Source organism: Erigeron canadensis, chromosome 5 (assembly GCF_010389155.1).
Source record: "Erigeron canadensis isolate Cc75 chromosome 5, C_canadensis_v1, whole genome shotgun sequence".
NCBI lineage: Eukaryota > Viridiplantae > Streptophyta > Magnoliopsida > Asterales > Asteraceae > Erigeron > Erigeron canadensis.
In genome coordinates, this window is record NC_057765.1 from 37,047,134 (window position 1) to 37,073,488 (window position 26,355).

At 33.0% G+C, this 26,355-nt stretch overlaps 4 protein-coding genes across 4 annotated transcripts; 3 read left to right on the plus strand and 1 right to left on the minus strand.

Moving 5' to 3' along the window:
* The first annotated feature begins 2,227 nt into the window (after window positions 1–2,227).
* Window positions 2,228–7,156, plus strand: LOC122600177 (growth-regulating factor 3-like). The gene is made up of 5 exons (XM_043772848.1): window positions 2,228–2,286; window positions 2,511–2,772; window positions 3,840–4,224; window positions 6,355–6,806; window positions 6,886–7,156. The coding sequence occupies exons 2-5, from the start codon at window positions 2,559–2,561 to the stop codon at window positions 6,891–6,893; spliced, it is 1,059 nt and encodes a 352-aa protein (XP_043628783.1). The 5' UTR covers window positions 2,228–2,286; window positions 2,511–2,558; the 3' UTR covers window positions 6,894–7,156.
* A 276-nt stretch (window positions 7,157–7,432) lies between these two features.
* LOC122600216 (cadmium-induced protein AS8) lies at window positions 7,433–10,742 on the minus strand. Its single transcript, XM_043772895.1, has 3 exons — window positions 10,608–10,742; window positions 8,731–8,977; window positions 7,433–7,889 (listed from the first exon to the last, which is right to left on the minus strand). Exons 1-3 carry the CDS (start codon window positions 10,608–10,610, stop codon window positions 7,645–7,647), a joined length of 495 nt encoding a protein of 164 aa, XP_043628830.1. The 5' UTR covers window positions 10,611–10,742; the 3' UTR covers window positions 7,433–7,644.
* Window positions 10,743–14,677: 3,935 nt separating this feature from the next.
* LOC122599678 (probable serine/threonine-protein kinase PBL15) lies at window positions 14,678–16,598 on the plus strand. Its single transcript, XM_043772222.1, has 5 exons — window positions 14,678–15,138; window positions 15,239–15,374; window positions 15,456–15,592; window positions 15,804–15,927; window positions 16,041–16,598. The coding sequence occupies exons 1-5, from the start codon at window positions 14,716–14,718 to the stop codon at window positions 16,496–16,498; spliced, it is 1,278 nt and encodes a 425-aa protein (XP_043628157.1). The 5' UTR covers window positions 14,678–14,715; the 3' UTR covers window positions 16,499–16,598.
* Window positions 16,599–17,588: 990 nt separating this feature from the next.
* On the plus strand, window positions 17,589–22,884 carry LOC122601725 (pentatricopeptide repeat-containing protein At4g19440, chloroplastic). Its single transcript, XM_043774463.1, has 5 exons — window positions 17,589–20,095; window positions 20,371–20,440; window positions 20,954–21,062; window positions 21,142–21,299; window positions 22,228–22,884. The coding sequence occupies exon 1, from the start codon at window positions 17,589–17,591 to the stop codon at window positions 20,076–20,078; it is 2,490 nt and encodes an 829-aa protein (XP_043630398.1). The 3' UTR covers window positions 20,079–20,095; window positions 20,371–20,440; window positions 20,954–21,062; window positions 21,142–21,299; window positions 22,228–22,884.
* Window positions 22,885–26,355: the final 3,471 nt, after the last annotated feature.

Consider the following 26,355-nt stretch of genomic DNA (forward strand, 5'->3'; position numbering starts at 1 on the left):
TGGTCTTCCCGTGATTAATCCCTTAAAAGTAATATAGAAGATTTGTCTATCGTAATATACGTGACTTATTTTAATGTAATCTATTTAATATCTAATATAATTTTAAACTCAAATAAATATGGTTGATTTGGATTGAAATAACTTTTTTAGATCTATATAATAAATAAGATAAATAAATACTGTCAAAAAAATGTAGAGATGTCACATTGGATAAAATCTTATGTGACAATTTTTTGGCATAGCTTTAAGCTTGACGAGGGCTTGAGAAAGCTTGGTTAACTACTATTCTAATATTTATACTAGGTCTTTTACCCGCACGATGTGCGAATGTTTAATTGATTTATCAAAGCTTTTAATATTAATATTGATAAACAATAAAATTTAGTTTAGTTAGCATGATATTAATGTGTTTTTTATATTTATGTATACAAATTAGAAATAAAAAATATATATAGTTGTTTATATTTATAATTTATGATACCCAACTAAATTTGTTAGAAACGGAATGGAATATATAATCTTAATATCATGAGTTCTTTGATTTTAATGTAATACAATTATGATGAAAAGGTCGTTTGTCTTGAATTAAATTACTAAAGTTTTACGAATTGTATAAAACTAAAGATATGCAAATATAAGTAGTAAATGGATGGATTTGAATGTCTTATCAAATTTTATAATTTGTTAAGTATATTGTTAAAATAAATGTGAAGATGTCACATAGAATAAAATCTTACGTGACAATGTGCGGAAAATTCTTTTAGTTGAACAGACTTTAGAATCGTTCAGTTACCAACTGTTTTAATATATATATATATATGGAATATATTAGCTGCCCCTCTCTTTATTTGACTTTTTGACTCAATTGATTATATCTGAATCATCTAATTTTCTACCCTAAATATCTACCTTTAATTACTTATATATTTCTTATTTTAATCCTAATTATTAGGATACCATTTCTATCTCAATTCCTGCCAAAACATGAAACTTACCCCGTTAGCCTTCTAAATACTTAAGAAAATTGTCTCCTAAATATTTAATGTTAGACCTGCAAATGAAAGATATATTCATATATATATGTGCTAAATCAACAACCATTTTTATCCAATAAACTTCTAAAGTCAACCTACAATATGAGTTGTCCAATGCACTACCTAGTATTGAGTGTGCATATCTCCAAAAAAAAAAAAAAATGCAGTAAGAGTTGATGGTATTAAGCTTATGTAAATGTCTTGAAATAGAACCATAAAGCTATTTCTATCAAATCCCAATTTCATAAAGATGGGATTGTGTTTTCACTTTTTACTATTGTGATATCACAGTATTTTGGTAAGGAACAACATGAAAGGTAACACTAATGATAAAGACCATGAAATAGCAATAAATAAAAATTTTCATTGTTTATTACTTCACTTGATAAAAGAAAAACGTTCAAATGAATAGAGGGATGGAGGTAACGACTAGAGTAGAAATAAACTAATCAGAGAAATAGCAATATATGGTTAACGTATAAATAAAATCAATATATAGTTAACGTATAAAATATGGTTATTTTAATAAATTGGTACATCCATTTGGCTGGTGGCAGGAGTAGCCATCCTATACACATATATATAGATAGTAGTATGCCTTCAATGTCATACATTAATACATTAACATTAATTAAATCTTAACTATAAGTAAACACACCAAATCACCTCTTTATTAAAACAAGTCCACTTCCGTTTAAATCAAACAAATTCCCTCCACCCTCAACGTATTTATGACATTATTTCTTGACCTTAGTCACCTAATAAAATGAAAAACTTTTAGCAAATCAATACTATTGTTGTACTTATCCCCAAATAAAATTAAAAGCTTTTAGTAAATCAACACTACTATTGTATTGTGTATTGTGTTGGTTGCTTTGTAGTACTCTTTATTATTACTGGAATTTAGAGTGGTTTATAAAATTAGGAAAATGATAATGATAGCCATAAGGGTTGTTACTAATAACATATTACATGCTTAAAAATTTGTACATTATATATTACAACCGTCTCCTGATTTTTTTAACAGCAAAATACAAATTTTAATGCATTCAATTAGTTTTTACTGACAACTCTAAGGGCTATTACTAACAAAACGTTAATACTAATTTTTAAAAGGTAAAATATTGGTTGGGTATTTTGTAAACCACCCTTGCTTTCTAAGTAAATTTCATTTCATCCCCACATCACACAAAATTCCTTTCTTACCAAGCATGACCAAACCCTAGATCTGTCTGCCTTTGCCTCTTCAAAGGTAACCCCCCTCTTCTTCTCATCCACCTCTCTTTCCCCCATCCATCCACGTATACATTACAAACACACACACATATATACATATATATATATATATATATATATTTTATCACATATCTATATAAATCTACTATACACATATACAAACATTTCTATATATCTCTTAACTATATAGTATATATATATATATCTAACTTATTTATTTTATCTTTTTATCTACTACAGTGTTTTTGTCTTAAAAAAAAGAGACCCACATCAGAAATTGAAGCAGAAATGAGTGGCAGCACAACTGTGGCGGTTGCAGGCGGTGGCGGTGGAATAACTGGTTTCCGGCCACCGTTTACTCCGGTGCAATGGCAAGAACTTGAACATCAAGCTTTGATATACAAATATTTAGTTGCAGGAGTCCCTGTTCCTTATGATCTTGTTGTTCCTATTAGAAGAAGTCTTGAAGCTTTGTCTGCTAGGTTCTTTAGTAATCCTACTTGTAAGTTTTCTTTTTTTAATTAATCTTTCATCTATTTCTCTAGCTAAAGTTTGCATCTTTTTCAGTTATTTGAATTTGGGTTTGTTTATATATCAATCTTTGTGCATCTATTCTTAGATGTTGGATATATTTCAATTTTTTAAATAATTTTTAATATTTTTATATAAATCTTTATCTCTGTGTATATGTAGTAAATATTTGGAGTGTATTCATAGCTAAAGGTTGCATCTTTTTATGTTTTGGATTTGGGTTTTGGTTTATATATAATTTATGTGTATCTATAGTTTGGTTGGATTAATTTCTGATTTTGGATTTTGGGTTTTGATTGATGAAGTAAAGATTGTGTTTTGAAGTTAATAGGTTGCTTCATAAATAGGAAATATAATAAAGAATGTTTCTTTATTTGTAGTTAAAGTTTAAGATCTATTTCTATGTTGAAAAGTCAGATGTGAAGAGTTATTTGTAAGGAAATTAAGTATCTTATGTTTGTTCCAAATTTTCTTTAACTACTCGTAACATTTTAACTGTATCTAGTTGAATTTTTCATAGGATTTCTGTTTCTTTCTTTAATTAAAACCTAGTGCTATATATTGTTGCTTGATACAATGATTGTTATAGATTTAGTATCTGGATGTTTAGACTCAGCTCATATTCATGTGAACTATTAATTTTCAACCAGCTTATTTTTTAATGGGTCGGTTGTGGGTAATGGTTTGTCCCTAATGGGTAAAGTTAGCTAAAGGGTAACAAGTCAAGCGAGTTAAAAATCTCTGAGTATTAATTTTTGAATCTATGTGAATATTATGTTATGTGTTCGAAGTTATACGATAGTTGTGATTTGTGAACATAGAATGATAGAATTTGTAACCAAATCCAGTGCAACAATACTCGTAAAAAATGGACAACTATTGTTTGAATTCTGTCTATTTTAACTTATTCTAGAACAGTGTGTTTTTTACTTGAAACCCCTTTTGACCCATTACCCAACCTGCTATATTGACATCTCTACTTACTGCTATATGTCGGGTCTTCTGACTAGTCTTATTTTGATTTTGAACTTTTTGAAGCATTGGGCTATTGTTCATATTATGGGAAGAAGTTTGACCCCGAGCCAGGGAGGTGTAGGAGGACAGATGGGAAAAAATGGAGATGTGCCAAAGATGCCTATCCTGACTCTAAATACTGTGAGCGCCACATGCACCGTGGCAGAAACCGTTCAAGAAAGCCTGTGGAATCTCAATCTGCTTCTCAGTCATTATCAACTGCAGTGTCACATGTTACTACTGTATGCAGCACTGGTGGTAATAGAAGCTACCAAAGTATTGGTAGTGGAAACCTCCAGAACTCACATTTATATCCCAGTTCTAATTCGGGGAGTTTTGATTTTGGGAGCAATGTATCAAAGGTGCAGGTGAATGCTAGTCCGTATGGGATCAACAACAATACTTTTAGGTATGTTTTATGTTCCTTACAAAAGTAACTTTTAAGAGCATTTTACATATATATAATATATACTATCTGTTTATAAATGTATAGTTGTGCCGCATAGTGATGTAGTTTGGACAATATCATCCTTCTTCTGATCATTTAATTATATAATAGTCAAAGAATCTGTTGCGTACCAGCTGCAACAAGAATGATTCTTAAAGCGTTAACACTTAATTGGTCTAACCATTAAAAGACTTCTACTCAAGTTTCACAAACAAAATTTCTTTTTTTTTTTTTGCCATTATATATCAATCAAAGTATTTAAATAAGAGCAAGTTGCATGAACGGTTTAGGGCCGTCCCTCCTTTCATTGTTTTGCTGCTTAAATGGCCCCTTTACTCCTTTTATATTTAATGTTGTATACTAAAGAACTAGTAAAGATACAGAAATGATTCTATTTGGTTTATTAACCACACCCCATCTTTTCTTCGTTCTCTCTACAACACCTTCGGCGAACACCCACTCGCAACATTGTCATAACTCTTGTGTTCCTGTTCCCCTACCATCAGCCCCTCACCAACCATCACACAAACATCTCTATTGTTATTATTCTAACTTTTCTTTGTTAATCCTTTTCCTAAATCCTAAAGAATGCATTCTTATCTACAATCAGCAATAGCTTGTGGTGTTTTACCTTTTTACATGAAGTATTTCTGGTTGTTTGGAAAGTTTGAAATGTGGATTTTTTTCTAAAATCAAAATTTTGAAATTGTTATAGATTTGCTGAAAGAAAATATTAAAATTGTGATATTTTCTTTAAGAAATCTTGAATTTGCGATGAACTTTGATGGGAAAGGTGCGTGGAGACTGGAGATTGAATTCTCATCTCTTCAACAATATTTTATTTTTTTCTTTAAATCTAGTGCTAAGCAGTTGTCTCCATTTCATAATAGGTGAGATCTTGTATCAGGGTTAGGTGTATATTGGTTACAAATTACAGGGAGGTCTTGTGGATTTGGAGCACGATAGGAGTTTGTTGGAGAAGATGAATATATTGGGGCGGTTTTGATGTATTTTTTATACAAGTCATTGAGGTTGAGTATAAAGAATAACTAAAAATTTTTTAAAACTAAAATAAAGTCTAATAACAAAACTGAAAATTGATACTTCAATCACTTTACATGGCACACGACCATCTATGCAGCGAGACAGTGAAGTAGGGACCAACCAGCAAAACGCATAACATATTGGAAGCACACATAAAGCACACATAAGCACACTATCTTCTAACCCTACTTTGGTAGGATATTTTGAAAATTTGATTATTGAATCACTGCACATCCAGTCTCCTACTAAGCTGTATCTAAATGCCAATTTTTTTGCAACATGCTTTTTAATATACTTTTGGCTCTTATGTGATTGAACTGCATATAAATCTGAAGAAGTGTGTGTGTTTGTATTTTTGTTGCTGCCAAAAGAAAAGATGGCAGATGCAATTGCTGATCATTATCACTTAATAAATTAATAGCCTTTAGCATACAATTCAATGATTCATTTTGAGGACTATAATAACTTGTAGGTATGCATGAGCCTGAAGAAATTCTTTATAAGCCTTGTTTCACTTAAGAATATGATAATTGTCCATAAAGATCATTGCAAATAGTTTTCTAAGTAACTAACTATTGATTGACAAATACAAATACATATTCTAATAGTTCTTTGATAAATACCAACAATTCTCTGATGACATATTCAAGAATAAATTTCTTCGATAAATTCAAGACATTATCACCTACAAAAAATTTGTTAATTTATATATGTAGCTACACACAAGGAATAGAGTTTCATTAATGTCTTCCAGAAGATCAAGTAATTTCTATTTGAGAACAGTCTTATAGAGGATGACATAGTAAAAACTGAGTGGATTCACCTCGTGATTATTGATGGCCATTTGGTGGACTATGGGTCGACGATAACTGGTGAAATAGGCAATATAGCTTCTGTCGTTCTAAAAAAGAAACACAGGCAAAATAGCTTTGAAGGAAACAAGCCTAATGGGTCAGAAGTCATGCTTAATTGAATTTACAAGCTCTTTATATTATTTTTAAAAATCAGTTGGATTAATATGACTATTGTTTTTGTAATTACGTGCAGGTACGATCAAGGACTAACTGTTGATGTGGATGATAGAAATTACTCTTCTGGAGCTTCAAGTGGACGGGGTCTCGCCATGGAATCAAATGCCGACAGTACATGGCGTCTGGTCCCAACTCCACTATCCACGAGCTCCTTAATGGAATCAAGAAACGACTCTTATATACAAAGCAAATCACCACAACTGACCATGGTTAATGCATTTGAACCCCTGATTGATACAACAGGGTCAAAGCCTAGTCAACAACATTGCTTATTTGGTAGCAAGATTGAGTCTCCAGTTGAAGTGAAACATGAGCAACATATGATGCGCCCATTCTTTGATGAGTGGCCAGAAGCAAGGGAACCATGGTCCAGTCTTGATACTGATGGCAAGAATTCATTCTCCACAACTCAGCTGTCCATGTCCACGACTTCTGAATATTCTACACGAAGTGACTGCACCCCAAATGGTGTGTAAAACACTATGTACACATGTATATGTGGCTCGGGAAGCTATAAAACAAACTGAAAATTTCTTGTTTCTTGCAGATGCTTAAGAATGGCTGCTATCATGATGCAAGCTTGTGCCAGAGATGATATGTGTATTTGATTATGTAGTATGATCTTGGATTACATCAGGTTAATGTAAGTTTTGGATCATGTTGACTTTTGTTGTCTTTGGGTCAACACAATTGTAGCCAAACTTGTTGCTTCATCCAACATAAGCTTGTTTAAGCAACTTTTTATGGAATAAATGTTGGCCAATTTCAAGTTGCACATTGTTTCACTTTAAATAAAATTCTTATTGTTTGAACACAAACATTTCGTGGATTTACTTCTTCATTCCAAGTGGTGACTGGATGTGCCTTTTTTGTCTTATTACGTTCACAGATCAGAATTCAGAATGAAATGAATAAATGATGATCGATAACTGTAGTTGCATTAAGGTCATTGAAGTTGAGAAACAATATATAATCTTGATAATTGGTTTTGTTGCAGTAACATCTTTTCTATCTGATGCTTAAATTTTTGATTATTTTTGTTCCCAGTGGCCCTTGAAATTTTAATATCTGTCGAGTGAAAAGCAATATAGATAGGAAGAAAACCAAGGTTCTAGTGTGATACGTGGACACTATGAACTTACATCGATTAAACCTACAAGTGCGATACAACAAAAAACAGTCTCAGATGGACTGGACAACCTATTCTCAGGCTTCAAAAAGATAATTAACTGTTTAACATAAAACTCTCCAAGTTCAACAGATCTTCTATATATGCATAAGGGGCTCAACTTCTGTGTATCATACCTCAATGAGGGGGGTTAATGCGACTCTTTAGTTGGTCAAAACAATCAATAACCATCTTCGCCGGAGAGGATACTAATTTGTTGATCCCTGAGAAATGTAAACTTTTGTCTACAGACTGTTCATGGTTGAAATTGGAGACCCACCTTTCCAAGCCAGAGACATCTACTCCCCCATTCACAATGCTTGTGCCAAGAAGACCACTAGATCGTGCTAAGTCCATTGCACCGCTTCTTGTAGCCATAAAAGCTGTAAAAGACAGGGCAAGATTATGGACCGTAAGAGTATTAAACAATACCAGCCTTAATCTTAAGAAAATTATTCCACATGTTAGAGGGGACATTTTCAATTCTCACTTACACATGGGTAACACGGGGCCAAATAAGGATAAGATAAAATAGCTCAAAGGATTAAGGGTCAGATGGGTTGAATAGTCGAAAGCCGCCTATAGTGTATTAAAGCTGGTAATCATTGAAATTAAACTATCACTTAAACAATATAGATTTCGTAATTATACTTGGCATGTCAGATATTTTGAACAACAAACAAAGAACACTAATGACTTCGATAAGGTTTTCTAGTCAATCTGACACTAATAAAAAAAAGTTGGGGTCTGATATATGTATTGGCTCCTAGGACAGTATTTCTTTCTTCTTTGTGGTATTTATCAAAAAAACCTTGCTGTTCCATAAAAATATTTATATATAAAAAAGAAGCATTGGGTCGTCCCAGCCCATATCAAGTTCTCAATCATTGCCTGTTTTAACATTTGCACAACCCACCCATTTTGCCACCTCAAGTACATGTTAAAGCAATGATGGACTTGCCACCACTTTTGAAGGCCAGCAACCGAGCCACAACATTGCAAGAACTGAAGAAAACAACTCTTAGACCAATGATGTGAAGAAAAATAGCCAATTCAATAGAAAGCACATAAACAATTTCTGTTGAGATACGTAGATAAGTATAAACTGGAAAAGTTAAAAGTAACATGTGTGATTTCAAAAAGCAAATGTGTTAAGAAATTATGGTAACTTATTTGCAGAGGCAGATATAAACATAGCAAGGATATAAAGATATAATAATATACCACTAAAGGGAACTTTAAGGAGGCGATTGGCAGGAAGACCAATGCCGACACCAGCAAGAGTAATGCCGACACTAAATCCAACACCACAACCAGCACCAACATAACCAATAACTTCAGGTCCAAACCCAGGACCCCATCCGACTCCACAACCAAAGCCTATTCCCATGCCCCAAAAGGCTCCAGATGTAGGATGAACAGGGTTCCATTTCTTGTACCTTCTGAACAAGCCCTTTATGATCATTACTACCTGCAAAGCACAATGATTAACAATTTCATGGTTCTGAATTAGTACAATAGAACCCGCTAACTGTCTCATCTTCGCATCCATAATTTCTCCAACTGGATTAAGCTTTAAGAAGCACAAGTAACTACCTATAGCATTCCCAGGTGAAAAAAAAAATACATTTCATACAATTTTATTCCACGTGGTACCAAATCTTTATTATCCTACAACATAAGAACGGTAGGACCGTAGGAGTCATAAGTCCGTAAGCTGATAAAATCAGTCAGGAAAGGGCAGCTATGTCTATATGTAGATTTCAAAATATTGGAACACTGTTGGAAGGCTAAAGTTGTACACAGATTTCAGAGATTACTAGGCAGGCAGCAAATGAAGCAAGCTCAACTGGCAGATGCATCCCTGGTTTTTCTCACAGGTCTTTGGTTCGACTCTTAAGAGTGACAAGTCTGTGCGTTTTTTCCTTGACTGCAATGGCTTATGGTCTACATCTCGTAGTCTAGAGTACGTGCAGGGTTTCACCATTATACGGTGAGGTGTTCCCTGATGTCGAATACCGACTAACTGTTCACAAAAAAAAAAAAACTAGGCAGGCTTAAGAGATCGATGTGCTTCATCAGCTTAAAAGAAGATGGTGACTAATAAAGGCAACAAATGTGCGAAAAGTATTTTAAGATATGGGCTTCAAGAATCACATTTTATAACATCCATGTCACTGTTTATTTGAATCAACATTACATTTGTAAGAATTGATGACGTTTAAATTAAATCAACAATAAGGTTATTAAAAGGTGCCCTTGCGAACTATATGGTTAGTTTAGCAACAAAATAAAATTATGTGTACATCTAACGACGATTGTGCAGAAAAAAACACAATGTGTAACTAATAGTCGTAGAATCAGCATGTACATTTCAATAACGAATTAATGCAATTACAGTGACCACATATTCTAAAAAAGTATAAGAAAATGTTGTTTAAAGATTATCTCAACGGGTGACAAATTAATCTTACACTCAATCCACATTTTCTAAAGGGTTAAGTGCATGGAAATGTATCCAACTTAAAATGTTATATAGTGTGTATCCCGATTTCAAATATTGCTTTCGTATCTAGTGATAGTTATACTGATGTGACAGCTTATATGAATGTCGCATCAACAAAAGTATAAGGACCCCGGATAAATACAATGTCGATACTTGAAAGTTGGATACACACGATTGAAGCATTCTAAGTTGGATTTCAAATAATAGACATTTTCGACCAAATATGAATACATTTCCAAACATTTATCCCTAACTAAAGATCGATTTTCCGACAACCGGGTCCGGCCCACACTGAACCGAACCAGACCCATCAAATGAGTGACAAATCAAGCTCTCACCTAATTATATTCAAGCCAAATGGTGGTCCAACTAACTGATCTAAATCTAACTAGCCGGCAAAAGGGTTAATTAATTGGCAATTATACTACAATCAAGTTTGTATTTTGATTAACAAAATGAAATGGGTATGCAAGACAAATGCCAACCACTTCAAGATTCAAGATGTATACACTAAACAAGCACCATAAAGTGGAGTAAATACTCCTATTTAATACTTATGAAATTAAGATTTTTCTTTGCAGTATAACAAGATTACCATGTAACAAATTGCAGAACAATAAACGGTGATGATTTGGTTAACGTTGGTCGGTCGCGAGCTAGGGCAGCAAACCCCCACTGTGAGGCTTAACTGACTGTTGTTGTATAGTGTGCCGTACACGCGCGGCTTTGTTTTGTCCACTCAATATTAGTTTCTTTTAATAAATATTTATATTTATATTTAGGGAAGGTAATACGAGGTTGTAGGCGAATTAAAAATCTTTCACATACCTTTTTTATACCATAAAAATCATGGGGTCAAACATTTATTCAAAATATGAGAACTCTAGTATGGGAAGGGATTTTTCATTTAAATTGGGTGCATAACAACCCCATAATCACTTTTTCCTTATATTTATATAGATGAGCATATGATCCGAAAATGAACAAGTTTGATTTTGTTGCCTTGTTGGGTCAGGTATTTGCGGCAGAGTTAGGTCGGGTTGAATTTTGACCCATTTACATGCCTATTATCATATACTATTATTATAATAAGAAATAATGCTATATGATTATAATTTTATCACTTTAATATTATAAAACTCTTGCCAATGAAGGTCAGTCTAACTGGTTAAAGACATTTTTGGTTTTATCCAAGGTTTTGAGTTCGATCCTTAGGGATGTCAAAATCTTGAGGTTTATCCCTTTGAATATTTGTAACGGCTCATGGTCAATATTTCTTTGTCTAGGGTACGTGCAAGGTTTCACCATTATACGGTGATGTTTCTCCGATGTCGTACCGACTCTTCGAAAAAAATATTATAAAACTCCTCTTACTAAAAGAATATTTGTAACAAAAATAACTTGGTTTGATCCAAAATAATTTTAAATGGATAATTTTGAACCATTAGGTTTGCAAAAATACAAATGAAATTTTCAAGGTGATTGCAAAATCGCAACTCAAAACAAGTCACAACATTAGATTTTAAAATGACGTTATGATTTTTTTTTTCCGATTGTGGTTGAAAATAATGTGTGTTATTGGAGGTTTTGTTTTTAACATCTAATCAGTAATGAAATAAATTACCTTTCTAAAAAAAAGAAACGATCCCTAAACAAAACATTGTTGGTATACATACAATGTATGCATCACACAATTCTATTAAAGTTTTGGTCACAACTTTTCTATAGAAAAATGATTATTAAGAGACTTACTTAATTAAGCCTAAAAGTAGGCCTAACTTCAAAATAATGATACCTGTACCAATTTAAAAAAACCCAAAACTCTTTTAGTGTAATTCCTATTATATCCTTGAAATTAGTCAGAAAACAGAACCCTACATCATTACCATTTTTTGTTCGGGTTATATATTTTTCGTTTCTTAGATCGGCCTCTCGCGATGTTGACTTCAACCACATCATTGTGTCTTCCTATTATATCCTTGAATTATCCAGAACCCTACATCATTGCTTTTCAGATGGTTAATTGTGGGTTAAAGACAGCGACTTGTTGATTTTATAAAATGCAAATGATTATATGTAGTATAACTTTTAGTAGGGGAGGTCTAGAGGGTGTGCAAACCCGATTCTCGGTCGGGGCATAAATTTTTGAAATTTATATGTATAATATGTTAAAAGATGTGTTAAAAGTTATTGAAATCTTATTTTCGATCAACAATGTCTCAAGAAAGACTTAGTGGATTGGCCATGATAGTTATTGATAACAAAAACATAGAGAACATAAATTGTGAAGAGCTAATTAACCCATCTGATATGAAGAATGCTAGGAGAGCTTAATGGATCATCGGGTAAATAAGTAACTATTATGGTATGTAATTCTAAAATTATGATCTTATTATGCATATATAATTTTCTATTATAATGCTAATTATCGTTTATAAAAAAAATCTTTATATATAATAAAGAAGAATTGTCTTCTAAAATTATTTTTAGAAAAAGTATTATGTGGCAAGTCTATATTTTTTTTCAAAAAATTTTTATTTTATTTATGATGTCATATGTCATATTTAATATTGTAATATATTTAAAGATAAATAGGTAGCTTACTAAATGTTTATTTTAAATTCTTACTTTTTGATTGTGAATTTCTTTTTTATGTTTTGTTAAAGCAATAAATAGTCATACATATATATTATGTTAGCCAACTTAATATCTCCAAACCAAGTTATGATATATCAATTACAAAAGCTACATATAATCTATTAACCTTTTATTTTATTTTAAAATTTTAGTTAGTGCCCGGGTTAAACCCAGGATTATTAGCTAGTTATTTATATATTTGAATTCGGTTAAAGTTAGGGCATAATTTTCTTTGTTCGACCAGGATGTTAAAATTCTTAGGGCCACCACTGACTTTTAGTAACTCTTTTGTTTTTTGGAACAAATATTTATCCATTTCAAAATGGTTTCCAGATGATGTATAAGATTGATAAGGTATCTTTTGAATATGTTTTATAAATAATTAAATAGTAGAAGAGTGTGTATATATATATATAGAAATATACATGTATTATATATGTGGTATATGGAATTGGGGTAACACCCCGGTGAGAACACTTTTTAAAATAAGAACGGTGAGAAAAAATTAAAAACATCATTTTGATGAATTAAAAGTCCATAGAATTAACATAATGCATAACTAATTATCACTATTTAAGTGTTTAACAACACATTGATCCGTCAAAATCGAAAAAAATCACGTTTTTTGTTTTGTGCATTCATCTTTGATGCATATTCTCAAAATGATGCATCCAGCAAAAAACGTGATTTTTTCTATTTTGACGGATCAATGTGTTGTTTAACACTTAAATAATGATAATTAGTTATGTACTATGTCAGTTTTATGGACTTTCAATGCATCAAAATGTAATTTTTAAATATTCTTATTTGTTTACATTTTAATTTGATTTTCATTTAATAGTCACTCTATGAAATTGTTAGTGAAAAAAAAAATAAAAGGGTGAAAAGCATATAAGGTATTTGTGAATTGTGATTTTGTCGAAATCATTGTTGGCGAAAAAGAAAGGTTTCAGCGTTTATGGATGTTTAATACTTTGGTAGGGTATATTAGGAATTACATTTAAAACAAAAATTGGCTAGTCAATATGGACAAATGTCATAACCGTATCATTAGGTTTAATTTTAGGCTAACTAATTTAGGCCTCTCAATTATCTCTCTTTTTTATAATATGCATTAAAAATGATCACATTAGATTTAAAGATATGATTAATCCTTTCAAAAACAGCTTAAATTTTATTTCTAATATCATCAAAACTTGCTACTGATTTTTTTAAAAACATTGATCATTTCCCTTATAACCTAACTTTGTCATATAGTAGGAATATGGAAATAGGATCCAAATCCAATATATATGTGTTGAAAGTGGAGTAGGAATGAGATTAAGATTCCCTAATCCATTTTAGCATTGTGATCCAATCCATTTAAACCACTCCTGGATGACCACCATTCTCAATATTATATTTCTCATTGCCCCATCACATGCTTATATGGCTTGTGGTTAGATATCATAAAATGGGCATGTCAAACGAATAGGTAATGGGTGAAAAACCAAGACAAATTAAAGTTCTATTCGATAACATACCTAAATAACCATCTTTAAGATGAGTTAGTGGTCAGACATCCTAATATTCTCTGAATTTCTTAGGTTCGCACCTCACTTGATAAACATACTTTTAGGGTTGTCAAAAAATAAAATAAAAAAATAAAAAATAAAAATAAAGAAAGAAAGATTGTATCCTTGACAAAAAAGAAAACAACCCACAGTAAAGTCAACATAACAGATTGTATTTTCATTGGCATTTAAATATTTGATGAGTTAGGATTTACCGTACATATGAATTTAGTTTTATTTTCAAATGTCACAAAAATCAAATAGTACCAAATGCACACAATATCCATGGTCTACTTTTACATGTAGACATCACCAAAATGCCAAAATCAAGTTACTTAAACAATGGCCCATTTCTAAAGCTTTGCAACAAAACACCCAAATTTGGCATAGTGGTTGCAGAGTTGTTACACAAGAAAAAAACTATTTGCCCTCCAAAAATTTCCATATGACCAATGCTTATATACTCCCTCAACTCACTCTTCTTCAGATATCCGACCATTTTCAGAACTAACCATGAAAGAGTCGTCGAAATCAAGATCATGGCAACCCTTTATCGCAAACTGTTGTTCTGTTGAAGATCATACGGTCTTCGACAACTTCAGTAGGTGTAGGACTTCAAGGTCTGATTTTTCGAAAAATATAACACCCTCGCCGTCTTTTAGGCATATATCGTTCTCTGACCTTAGCCAATCTTCATCTATACGTATAAACGAAGACATAACTCACACTTTTGGTCCTGATTTGTTTGACTTCAAACTTAGTGAGTTGCGAGCTATAACTCAGAATTTCTCAAGCAATTTCTTGCTAGGGGAAGGTGGGTTTGGCACGGTTCATAAAGGTTACGTTGATGATAACATGAGGTCTGGATTGAAGTCTCAAGCCGTTGCAGTTAAGCTTCTCGACATTGAAGGGTTGCAAGGACATCGTGAATGGCTTGTAAGTCGTTTCAATATATTATGTTGTTTATATGATTAAGAATATATACAAGTAAATTAAGTTACATATAAATGTTGCTTTAATGTTGGACTCATTGTAGGCAGAAGTGATATTCCTTGGGCAACTTAGGCACCCAAACTTGGTAAAATTGATCGGATATTGTTGTGAAGAAGAAGAAAGACTCCTTGTATACGAGTTCATGCCTCGTGGAAGCTTGGAAAATCATTTGTTCAAGAGTAAGTTAACTGTTTATAATATATTTTTGTACAGTTTTTCCAATCATAATGATGTTGTAAACTGTGATGGTTCTTATACAGGGATATCGGTTTGCTTACCATGGGGGAACAGATTAAAGATTGCGATCGGTGCAGCCAAAGGGCTTGCATTCTTGCATGGTGCTGACAAGCCTGTCATATATCGTGATTTCAAGACATCCAACATCTTACTTGATTCTGTATGCATTAATACTTTATAACTTCATAAGAAACTAAAGAAGCATATAACTAGTTGTCACAACACAAATACACAATGAACATTCAAAATAATATGAATGATTTGTTATAACTTATATTCTTTGCAAATTAAGTGTGAATGTGTGATTGTTTATCATATCTCTCTGGAGATACTAGATAATACTACTTAAATTTCAATTTTGATGTTGGCAGGATTTTAATGCAAAGTTATCAGATTTTGGGCTGGCAACAATGGGCCCTGAAGGATCAAACACTCATGTTACTACTAGAGTCATGGGTACTTATGGTTATGCAGCCCCTGAATATGTCAATACCGGTATGGCTTTGGCATGACCCGGTTCAGTTTGATTCGGGCCATTTTGGTTAAATGTAGTTAGATTTTTTAGAAGTTCAATTATAACTAAACTTGTTTTTGTACAAATATTGTAGGCCATTTGACCACAAAGAGCGATATTTACAGTTTTGGAGTGGTTTTGCTAGAACTACTGACCGGGAAAAGGGCAATGGACAAAACTAGGCCCAAAAGCGAGCAATATCTCGTGGATTGGGTAAAACCATACTTGACTAGTAGCCGAAGACTTCGTTGCATTATAGACACACGGTTGGCAGGGCAGTATTCGGTCAGGGGAACCAAGGAGATGGCCCTTTTAGCACTATATTGTGTGAGCTTGAATCCTAAAGACAGGCCTAAAATGACTGAGATCATTGAAACCCTTGAAGGGCTACAAAATTTGAAAGACATGGCAATCAGTTGCGGACAATGGCCCGTTGGTTCACAAAAGAATGCAAGAAATGCGGTTTTCAATCCGAAAGGCAGAAATGAAATGAATGGAGGTCGTATATATTGGAAACAGACTCCAGTGAACACCATAAGATCGAAAGCATAATGAACAAATATGTGATAAATTTATCAAGGGAAATTAACCAATGCTTCTACTATTATGTACATAAGCTCATATAATAATATACGCATTTAAATTTTGACAATTATGTGAGTTTCGGTTTTCATGAATGTATACATCAATATAATGTTTTTACGGAGTATGTTTTTTTCTCCTACTCATTTAATTAGTTTTACAAGACTTACTTTAAAACCTCCTGACATCTGTATTGTTTGAGTCTATATGCCTTAACAAAATTAGTGACTTAAGTTAGTCCACGTTATACTACACAACATTAGTTTTAGCCCTTAACAACTAACAATATATTGGAAAGAGAAATCATAAATCATCCTAAATAATTTTATTTTTTTTAAAAAAAACATCTTAAATTAATGGTCTAAAAAATGATCTTAACTATTAGTGAAACATGTGGAAAAATCAGAATTAATGAAAACCACATGTTACATTCTTATGATTTTAAGAACATTTTTAGACTAATCGGGATTTATCATTTTCTTATTGGAAACTCTTTATTCCAAAAAATATAGAAATTATATCATCGTATAAAATTTATATATTATCTCTTTATTTTTTGGGATAATTAATTTGGGATAACATATATGGTTCTAGAAGTATATAACTCTAGGTGCTTCCAAGGCAAAATTTTAAAAATAATTTGCATTTCCAGACCCTTAATTATTTTAAAAATACACATATAATCATTCATTTAAATCATATAATTTATATGCTACTACAAGCATATTGGTTTTTTCATAATTTTATATACTTTCTCACAAGTCACAACTATTTTTGGGGGAAAATTGAAGGATACAATTGGATAATTGGTGCAGTTAACATGATTTAACCATATTATTATTATTTTTTCTTAAAAAGAAAAATTGGTCAGTCCATCTGCTTAAACAAAACACTCTTTTCATTGGCATCCTCCGCCCCAAACCCTACACCAGGGTTTTACAAAGAGATCTCGTGGCCCTTTCTCAAACACACACTCACACACACAAACATAATGTCGTCACCACCACCACCATAAACCACCACCCAATTTCATCTTTTTTCTCATCCTTTTGATTAATTAATGGATATAAAAAGGCTTGTAAAAATCCCCAAGATTTCATCTTTAAAATCACCCCCATTTCAAGCCCAACAAACCCATTTCAATTCATCACCAAAAACACAACCCCATGTCACAAATTCCAATTTCAAGCATCAAGATTTGATAAAGTTTGTATCTTTATTACTTTCAAATACTTCTTTAGATAGTTATAAATGTAAAGATTTATTTAATCATTTATCCCCAGATCATTTTGATGCTTTGTTTTTCAATATTAGGTCTAGTGTTAAGCCTCAAACCGCTTTAAGTTTCTTTTATTATGGCTCGAATTCTTGTGGATTTAAGTTCACTATTAAGTCTTATTGCTTGTTGATTCGTTTGTTGCTTGTTTCGAAACTTGATTCCCCTGCTAGGTTGCTTTTAATCCAGTTAGTTGACGATAAGGTTTCGGTTTTAGTTAATGACAGTAAGAATAGACATATCGAGCTTGCTACCGCGTTTCTTGATTTACATTTTGCGTCTGAGGGTGGTGGTGATGGGGTTGGGGTTGGGGTTCGGACGTTTGATTTGTTGATTCATGTTTATTGTACTCAGTTTAAAAGCTTTGGACTTTATCTTGCGTACGACGTGGTTAGGGTAATATCGGAAAAGGGTGTGTTTCCGTCTTTGAATACTTGTAATTTTCTTTTGAATTCTCTTATAAAGTCGAATTTGCTTCAGAAAAGTCATGAAGTTTTTAGTATTTTGCGGAAAGGTGTGAAACCGGATGTTTATATGTTTACGACTGGGATTAAGGCCTTGTGTATAGATGGGAGGATTAAAGACGCTATGAGTGTGTTATCTGAGATGGAGAAAGCTGGCGTTTTGCCTAATGTTGTTACTTATAATAATATCATTCATGGTCTTTGCAACAGACGGGATTTGGAAGAAGCTTTTAGGATAAAAGAGAAAATGGTCAAGAAAGGTGTGACTCCTAGTCTTATTACATATAGTACACTTATTAATGGTTTGTTGAAAATGGAGAAGTATAATGAAGTGGGTCGTGTTTTGATTGAGATGACAGCAAATGGGCTTGTTCCAAATGAGTTTGTTTATAACACGTTGATAAATGGATACTGTAAAATGGGTGACATGAAGAAGGCATTGGATGCTAGAGATGACATGTTATCAAAGGGATTAATTCCGAATTCAGTCACTTTCAACACCCTTGTAAAGGGTTTCTGCCGTACTAATAAAATGAACGAGGCTGAGAAGCTTCTAGAAGAGATGCTATCTCTTGGTTTGACGATAAATGTTGGTTCATTTACTTCCGTTATTCACTGGCTCTGTAAGTGTTCAAAAATGAAGTCTGCATTGCGTTTAGCTAATGAAATGTTGTTAAGAGATTTTAGGCCAAACGATAGTTTGTTGACAACGATTATTACTGGGCTTTGTAAGCATGGTAAGCATTCAGAAGCAGTTGAACTTTGGTTTAAGCTACTTGAAAAACGTATTTATCCAAATATTGTGACATCAAATGCTCTTATTCATGGTCTTTGTGAATCCGGGAATGTTGAGGAGGCAATCAAGATTCTTAAAGAGATGGTACATAGAGGGTTTAGTTTGGACAGAATTACATATAACACGTTGATTTCATGGCATTGCAAAGAGGCAAGATTTGAGGAAGGTTTACAGTTAAGTGAAGAGATGGTCAAACAAGGTATTTCACCGGATAATTTGACTTTCACCTCACTTATAAACGGGCTATGCAAGAAGGGTAAGATGGATGAAGCTGTCGTGTTATTGGAAAAGTGTAAGTTTCAAGGTTTTACTCCTGATGTTTATACATATGGAGTACTGATCGAAGGATTTTGTAAGAATAATGAAATCCAAAAGGGTAAAAATTTGTTTAACGAGCTGATCGACAATAAAATGGAAGTCGACTCTTTTATCTATAATAGCCTTATCAGAGCATATTCCACAAGTGGTGATATTACGGAGGCTGTTAGATTTTTTAATGACATGAAAAGTAAAGGTATACAACCAACTTCGGTCACTTATTCTTCTTTAATTCATGGCTATTCAAACAATGGGTGTGTTGATGATGCAAAGGGTCTTATTGATGAAATGAGGTTGGTGGGTTTATTACCAAATGTCGTGTGTTATACTGCATTAATCGGTGGTTATTGTAAGACGGGCCAGATGGATAAAGTGGCCCTGATATTGCATGAAATGTCCTCATATGGCATAAACCCTAATAAAATTACGTATACTGTCATGATAGATGGGTATTGCAAACTTGGTCAAACAGAAATAGCTGTGAAGCTTCTTGGTGAGATGGAACAAAAGGGTGTTATTCCTGATGTTGTCACGTATAATGCACTTGCTAATGGGTTTTCAAAGGAAGGGAAAATTGAAGATGCCCTCAAGTTATATGACCAAATGTCTCAGAGGGGTGTAAATTTAGATGAAATAACATACACTAGTTTAATCGATGGATGGAGAAAGAAATCAGTTGTTGAAAATCAAAAATGATCGAAGACTCCTAAATGGTAGGTCTCCAATTTTGTAGATGAGATTTTTAGACAGATATTGCTTTTGTAATTTACTTCATAAGTGGAATGGAAATATATACACACTTATTTGTTATAACCTCTGATTTGAAATTTGTTTAGACTTTAGACAAGCTAATTGTTGATTATACGTAGGTTATAGCCTTTATATGAATTGTACTTCTAAAACTATATTTGTGAATATAATATCAATTTTTGATTGTATGTTTGTCATGTAAGATAAACAGGGTAAAATGCTCTTTTTATATTCACAGGAGATAAACATTTGACCTCTGTTTGGTGATGATAAATTTGCTACAGATTTGAGCATGTTCCTGTTTCTTGGTAAGTCATTTCCTCACATTTCTAGCATATAAATGATCATGCATCTCTAGTCATTTGATTTGCTGATTTTCTTTTAAGTATCTGATATGATCTTTGCTATATGAACATAGAATGTATAATCTAGTTTCAATGTTTGGAGTGTTGGACTTGAGTTTATGCAGATTCATATAGATAGATTGTAGAATTTGAGGAAGTCATTTCAAATAACAAAAGATTTTATGCAGACCAAAAATGATACTGATCTTTATAAGCAGGACAATATACACGTTTAGGAAATGCTATATGCAACTCTACACTACTTGATATATTTGCATCCATCTGCTTTACAGTATTAGATGTCTATGTATTTGATGTTAGCACCAATCTTTTAACTGAACTTCTTTCAACCCATTTAATTAACACTTCATGCCGTTTGAAGATTTGACGTACAACAATATCGGATCCATGTAAATATTTTGTTTGGAAGATCTAAGATGATAGTTTTTTTTTTTTTTTTTTTGATACATGTGAAAGCATTTTTGGGTATATCAACATGTGAACATGTTGAGGTTAATTTATGAGGGTTGGGAAATCCTGCAGACTGCAGAGTTCTGAAGAGGCAAGCCCTGTTTTGAGACTGTTGGTAGGTGAATTAGACATTCCTTTACCTTGTGTCTTTTTATATTTATTACTCCCTATGATTTATATTTTTACATATCCAGGTTTAAGCTATATGTAGGAACCATGAAAGATAATTCAAGCCATACCCAAATGGAAGGACAAATACATAGATATAACTGGGAGTGCTGGCTGATTTATGCTAAGATTACACATTTTGCATGGGAGTTCAATCAGGCGAGAATGTTGTTTGATTATAACTGTAAGTATTGCCATGGATATTTTGTAACACAAGTTCAGATAATGTGAAATAGCAGAATCAACACAGAACCAAGAATATTTTTTTTTTTAGATTTCTGACTTAGGACAGTCTTTTGAGACAATGTTTTAAGACAGTTTTCAGCTATACCTCGAGAACATCATATTAGGTATTTAGGTACAAATCTAAACTGCTAATTTTTGGTACCTCGAAAATAGTGGAGATTGAAAGCCAAATGGATAGACTCGTGTAAGCAATCTAGTTGGGTGGGAAACCGTGGAGGTATTTAGTAAAGTCATTGATGCATATGCTCCTTATTTAGGCTTTAGATAGATCTTAAAATAGATCATTCTCGGAAACCTTGAATTAGTTCAAGTCATAAAGATTAGGAAAATGTATTGTTAGTGGTTGTGTAGGAAAAGATACCGAGAAAGTAGAGTGATACTGAAATAGTTCATGGAGATCTGGGTACAATAATAGTGTTAAGAATTTAAAGAGAAGAAAACTTACGCTTCTACAATGCTTTGAAACGCATTAAGTAGTGCAAGGTGGTTAAGTAGCACAAGGAGTTTTCCTTTTCAGAAATAGAAAGTAGTTGAAAACTATAAAATGAGCTCCCAAAATGTAGCTATAAATCTTATTTGAGTGCATGCTTTATTCTTTGTGACTTTGCCATGAAAACATTTCTGAAAAACACCCCCATTTTTCTACAATAAAACATGGTCTTACACAGTTGCACTTTCATGTTTTCTCCCAAGTTACAATCATTTGACAGTGTTTTGACATTTTTTACTCACCCTTGCTCACTTTATCATAATTTGCTTACAGTGAATGAGCAACTCTGCAATATCCAGTTTATTATCAGAGCATCTTGTTGATCTCAATACTATTTCATTTGAATGTAATACAATTGTTCACTACTTCATTCCAGGCTTGTGATCTTTGAGATAGATGACCAAATTCAAGGATTCAATCATTCGATTACTCCTGTAACCTCAAAGCATCAAAAACCTTCTAGAGACTTGCAGATATTGATTTACTTCCTTTCTGCTACATTGGCTTCTCAAATTTGAAAGTGTGCATAATATCGATTGAAACTTCTTGAAGTGGAGAAAGAGCTTCGGTTTTTTACTTTATGTTATTGGAAAGGTAAATGAAGCATCATCAGATGTTAATAGTCATACATTGATCATATACAAGTGGATAAATGTACGTACCTGCTCCTTTTCTGAAATCATTCTTCCATGAAAAGGTGTCTTTCAGATTCAGGCTCATGTGGTTGGTTATGATTGTGAAATTTGAATATAAACAAAAGTTGCTCACACATAAAGGTAATGATTTTGCATAAATAGACTTATTCGCCTTAATACCATGCAGACCGAACTTAGCATGATTCTTGCTGAAACTATATATATTAGCCAGAAGACACTTTGTAAACATTTGGGAAAGAAAAAATTTTGAAATTTAGGTAGCCAGTTGTAAAGCAAGTGGCAGGTTCAGCTATTTTTGGTCAAACGGCCATTTCTTTTGCTGAAAAGCCTTGCTCTTCCCGTGGCATATATGATATACGTATTTGTGCCTAATTGCCCTGTTTGGTGGATCTTTTTGAGGTCTTTTGAGCCTGTATTTCGTTATCCATAGAAGGTGTTTGGTTTACTTAGATGATTGTAGAGTAATTTGTGCAAGTAGGAGTGTAGAAAATGGCAGATGCATTTGTGATTTCTGGGCAACTGAGGAAGATTTGAGGAGCATGTGGCATAGCATTGGTTTTGGTTTTTACATATTCTGATTATGCAGAATCTTGTAACTGAAATAGTCGACTAGTGTAATAGGTCCACAAAAGATTTTCACTCGAGTTTATGATAGATATCTTATAGGGTGGTTATGAGGATTTTTCCGTTTTGAAATCCAATGATGTATATTGATGTGTTGTACGAATTTTGTAGATATGTTGTTCCACCTCTAAAGAGTAGTATAAATACTAGATGGCTTGTGGAGTGGACTTGGCATATCTATGATTGATGGTTATGCTCCTTTGCTATTATACAATTATTTTTTCAAAAAAGCAAATTGGGATTGTTGACGGGCTCCAAAACCCGCAGGAAGAAACTCACCATGGGTTAGAGTAATCTATCGACCCAACATGAAACTCTAATTTTTTTTTTATTACATGTGAAACTTGGACTGGGGTCATTGGTGTATTATATTTATACAAATTAAGCTCCATTTCGTCAACTTATCTTGTCTTTGAAAATTGAACTATTAATTAAGGAAGTTATTCTCAAGTTTTACCTTCAAGTTAATCTCAAATTTACCTTCTAAGTCCAAGATTTCAAGTCAACTTCAATTCCAAAATGCCTAGACAAACCTAAAGTTTGTGAGACATGATTGTGGGGGGTGGGATGTTAAGTTTTACACACCATAATTTAAGAATATGAACACAGTACAACACTAAGGTCTCAAAAGATGCTATTATTTGTTTTTTGAACGGCCAAGTAAAATTTTTATTAATGGTCTAACAAAAGGTGCTAGAACCGGAAAGTTTAAATACATGAAGCAACCAAGAAACAGAACATGTTAGGAACTATAAAGCCGAAACATGATCTCTAGCTATCCCACTCCTGGCTAAAAAAACTTGGCTCTAGACCTAACCTATACGAAGTTCAATGCTCGTATATCATCGACAACCTTAGTAACATTAACAGATCGACTATCAAAGACCTGCTTGTTAGGGGCAACCCAAATAGAAAACAGGATGCATACAATAGCCTCTTCCCTAGCTTTAACAGAAATAACTTGTTTCCCTAGCTTAGCAGTTTTTCCTTGAGGCAGATCGAAGCGGTGTCAATGTCTTTTTGGTTGATGTAGTCGTATCCCATACATCGGGATGTGACCAAACATCTTGATTAGTCGTTGGATTACAATCAGGTGGAAAAAGCAAGGGAGGGTCCATATAAAGCGCGCACTTGTTGAAGACCTTGTATAGTTTCTTGATGGTGCCTTTGAATGCGAGATTTCTCAACATATGGTATACCGCGTGCCTTATTTATGGTAACGTCCAGCGAGTATACTCTTCGGCAACCTGAGTTTGAGGTTTGTCACAACTTCTAAAATTTTGCATATGGATCTGACGCAAGAAAAGTGAGATATTGCCATTGCTTTCGTACCAACAGGTGTACGATTAGTTAAAACGAACTTGCTCAATATTCTCCTACCGTCATCAACACCGCACACAACTTCAGTCTCGTAGACACCAAGATTTCCTTCTTCGATAGCCTCAATGGTCATGTAGAAGCAATAACCATTGGTAACTTTCATGTATTTGCACTCCATAAATTCCGAATTATGAAGGTTGTTGTGTTCACCCTTCTTAACATGCGTTTCACACGCCGTGTTAAAGCTTGAGAACGATCAACGAAGGCTGAGCCACTGTGCAAGAGCTAGAAGTTTCCTGTGCTACAGATCGTTTGAGTCTACCAAGTGTAAGACAATTATATGGTTCGCTACAATGACATCAGTTGTATTCTTTATTTTGGAAATCCAAAGTATGTCCCCGGGGAGAATCCGTAAGATTTCTCTTGGCAGACTTGCCCCCGGGGCATCCTCGAGAGCAATCTCTACGGGCCTCGGCAAAAAAACCTTCCTATTCCAATCAAAAGGGGGCATCTGACTCTTGGTCTCCTGGCGATATCGATCAACAATTTGAACAGCTTTTTCAACAGAATTTAATAGGATTTTAGAAGCCTGCTGGTTATTATTATTCAAGTGTGCCTCTAGATGGTTCTTGATAGCGGCTAATTCGTTAATGAGTGAATTTCTTTTTTGGAGTTTCAGACGCGGTGTTGCTTCCAGTTTTGGATGGCAAAGTCTCAAGTATGGTGTCCTCTATCGGAATCTTCTTTTCCTTATTTAATGGCTTCTTCATCAACTTGCGTTTACCAGACATTATTATCGAAACCCTAATTAATTATTAATTTGGCGATCAAAAATTGATGATAATATGTGATACGGAAGAGACATATCGGCCCGTATCAAGTTCAACTTATATAACTAATTTTATTACTTTGTCCAACAAGTTATCCAGGCCGGTCATGGTTTGTGTTTTGAACCATATCAGTTACATTTTTATTAAGAAGTTTCAAGATTTGCAAAATTATATTCCGTACACCATCTTCACTGCAAATTGGTTGATCAACTTTTGATAGTCAATGATATAATCTAAGACTTCTTTCTAGATCGTTTAACATTAAAGATTAAACCTAAATTAAAACCATTAGGAATCAAAACTAAATTCAATGCACCCATTTCAAAACACATTAAAGTGAAAGGTAATGAATAATCCTTTTTAAGTTATAAGCTTAAAAATTCCTCTTAATTGATAGGATAATGTCACAATTATATGGTTCTAAAAAGATTTTTAGGCTAATATTTAAAAAATTAATCATTTTCCTAAATCGAGTTCATACATCCCATTAGTTAATTAAATAAATGTCAATGGGATTTGATGGTTAAATAGTAAGACTTTAAAGTATTAAATCTAGGTTTGAATATTACTTTTACGGTGAATTAGCTCAGGCTATTTTGGAAGTATTGGGATCCATCGCATACATTCGTGTAGTTTAAAAGTATTGGGCTATTTTGGAAGTATTTGGAAGATTCGGTTAATGGGATTGGTGCTCCATTTGCAAGATACTTATACCTTTGTTTTTCTATTAGAGGTCAAATCTTGGGAGGAATATATATTTATGTATTTTCGTGAAAAATTTTAATTTTCATTCTAGACATTTGAGCTAGTGTTAGAGTAATGAATAACGATGCCATTCCAAAAAACAAATACACAAAAGTTTGTCATTCTCTAATGGAAAAAAAATAATAACAAGAAAAGTTAATTAATTAATTAAATAATTAGTAATATATCAATCCTATAATTATATATCCTTTAGGTATTTTGTTTTGTAATAATAATGTACAAATGGTTGACTTTCTTAGCTCTTGAATCTGATCATTCATGAAATTGGATTGAAGTTTTGGTAGAATCTGATCTCTTTGTATATTTTAC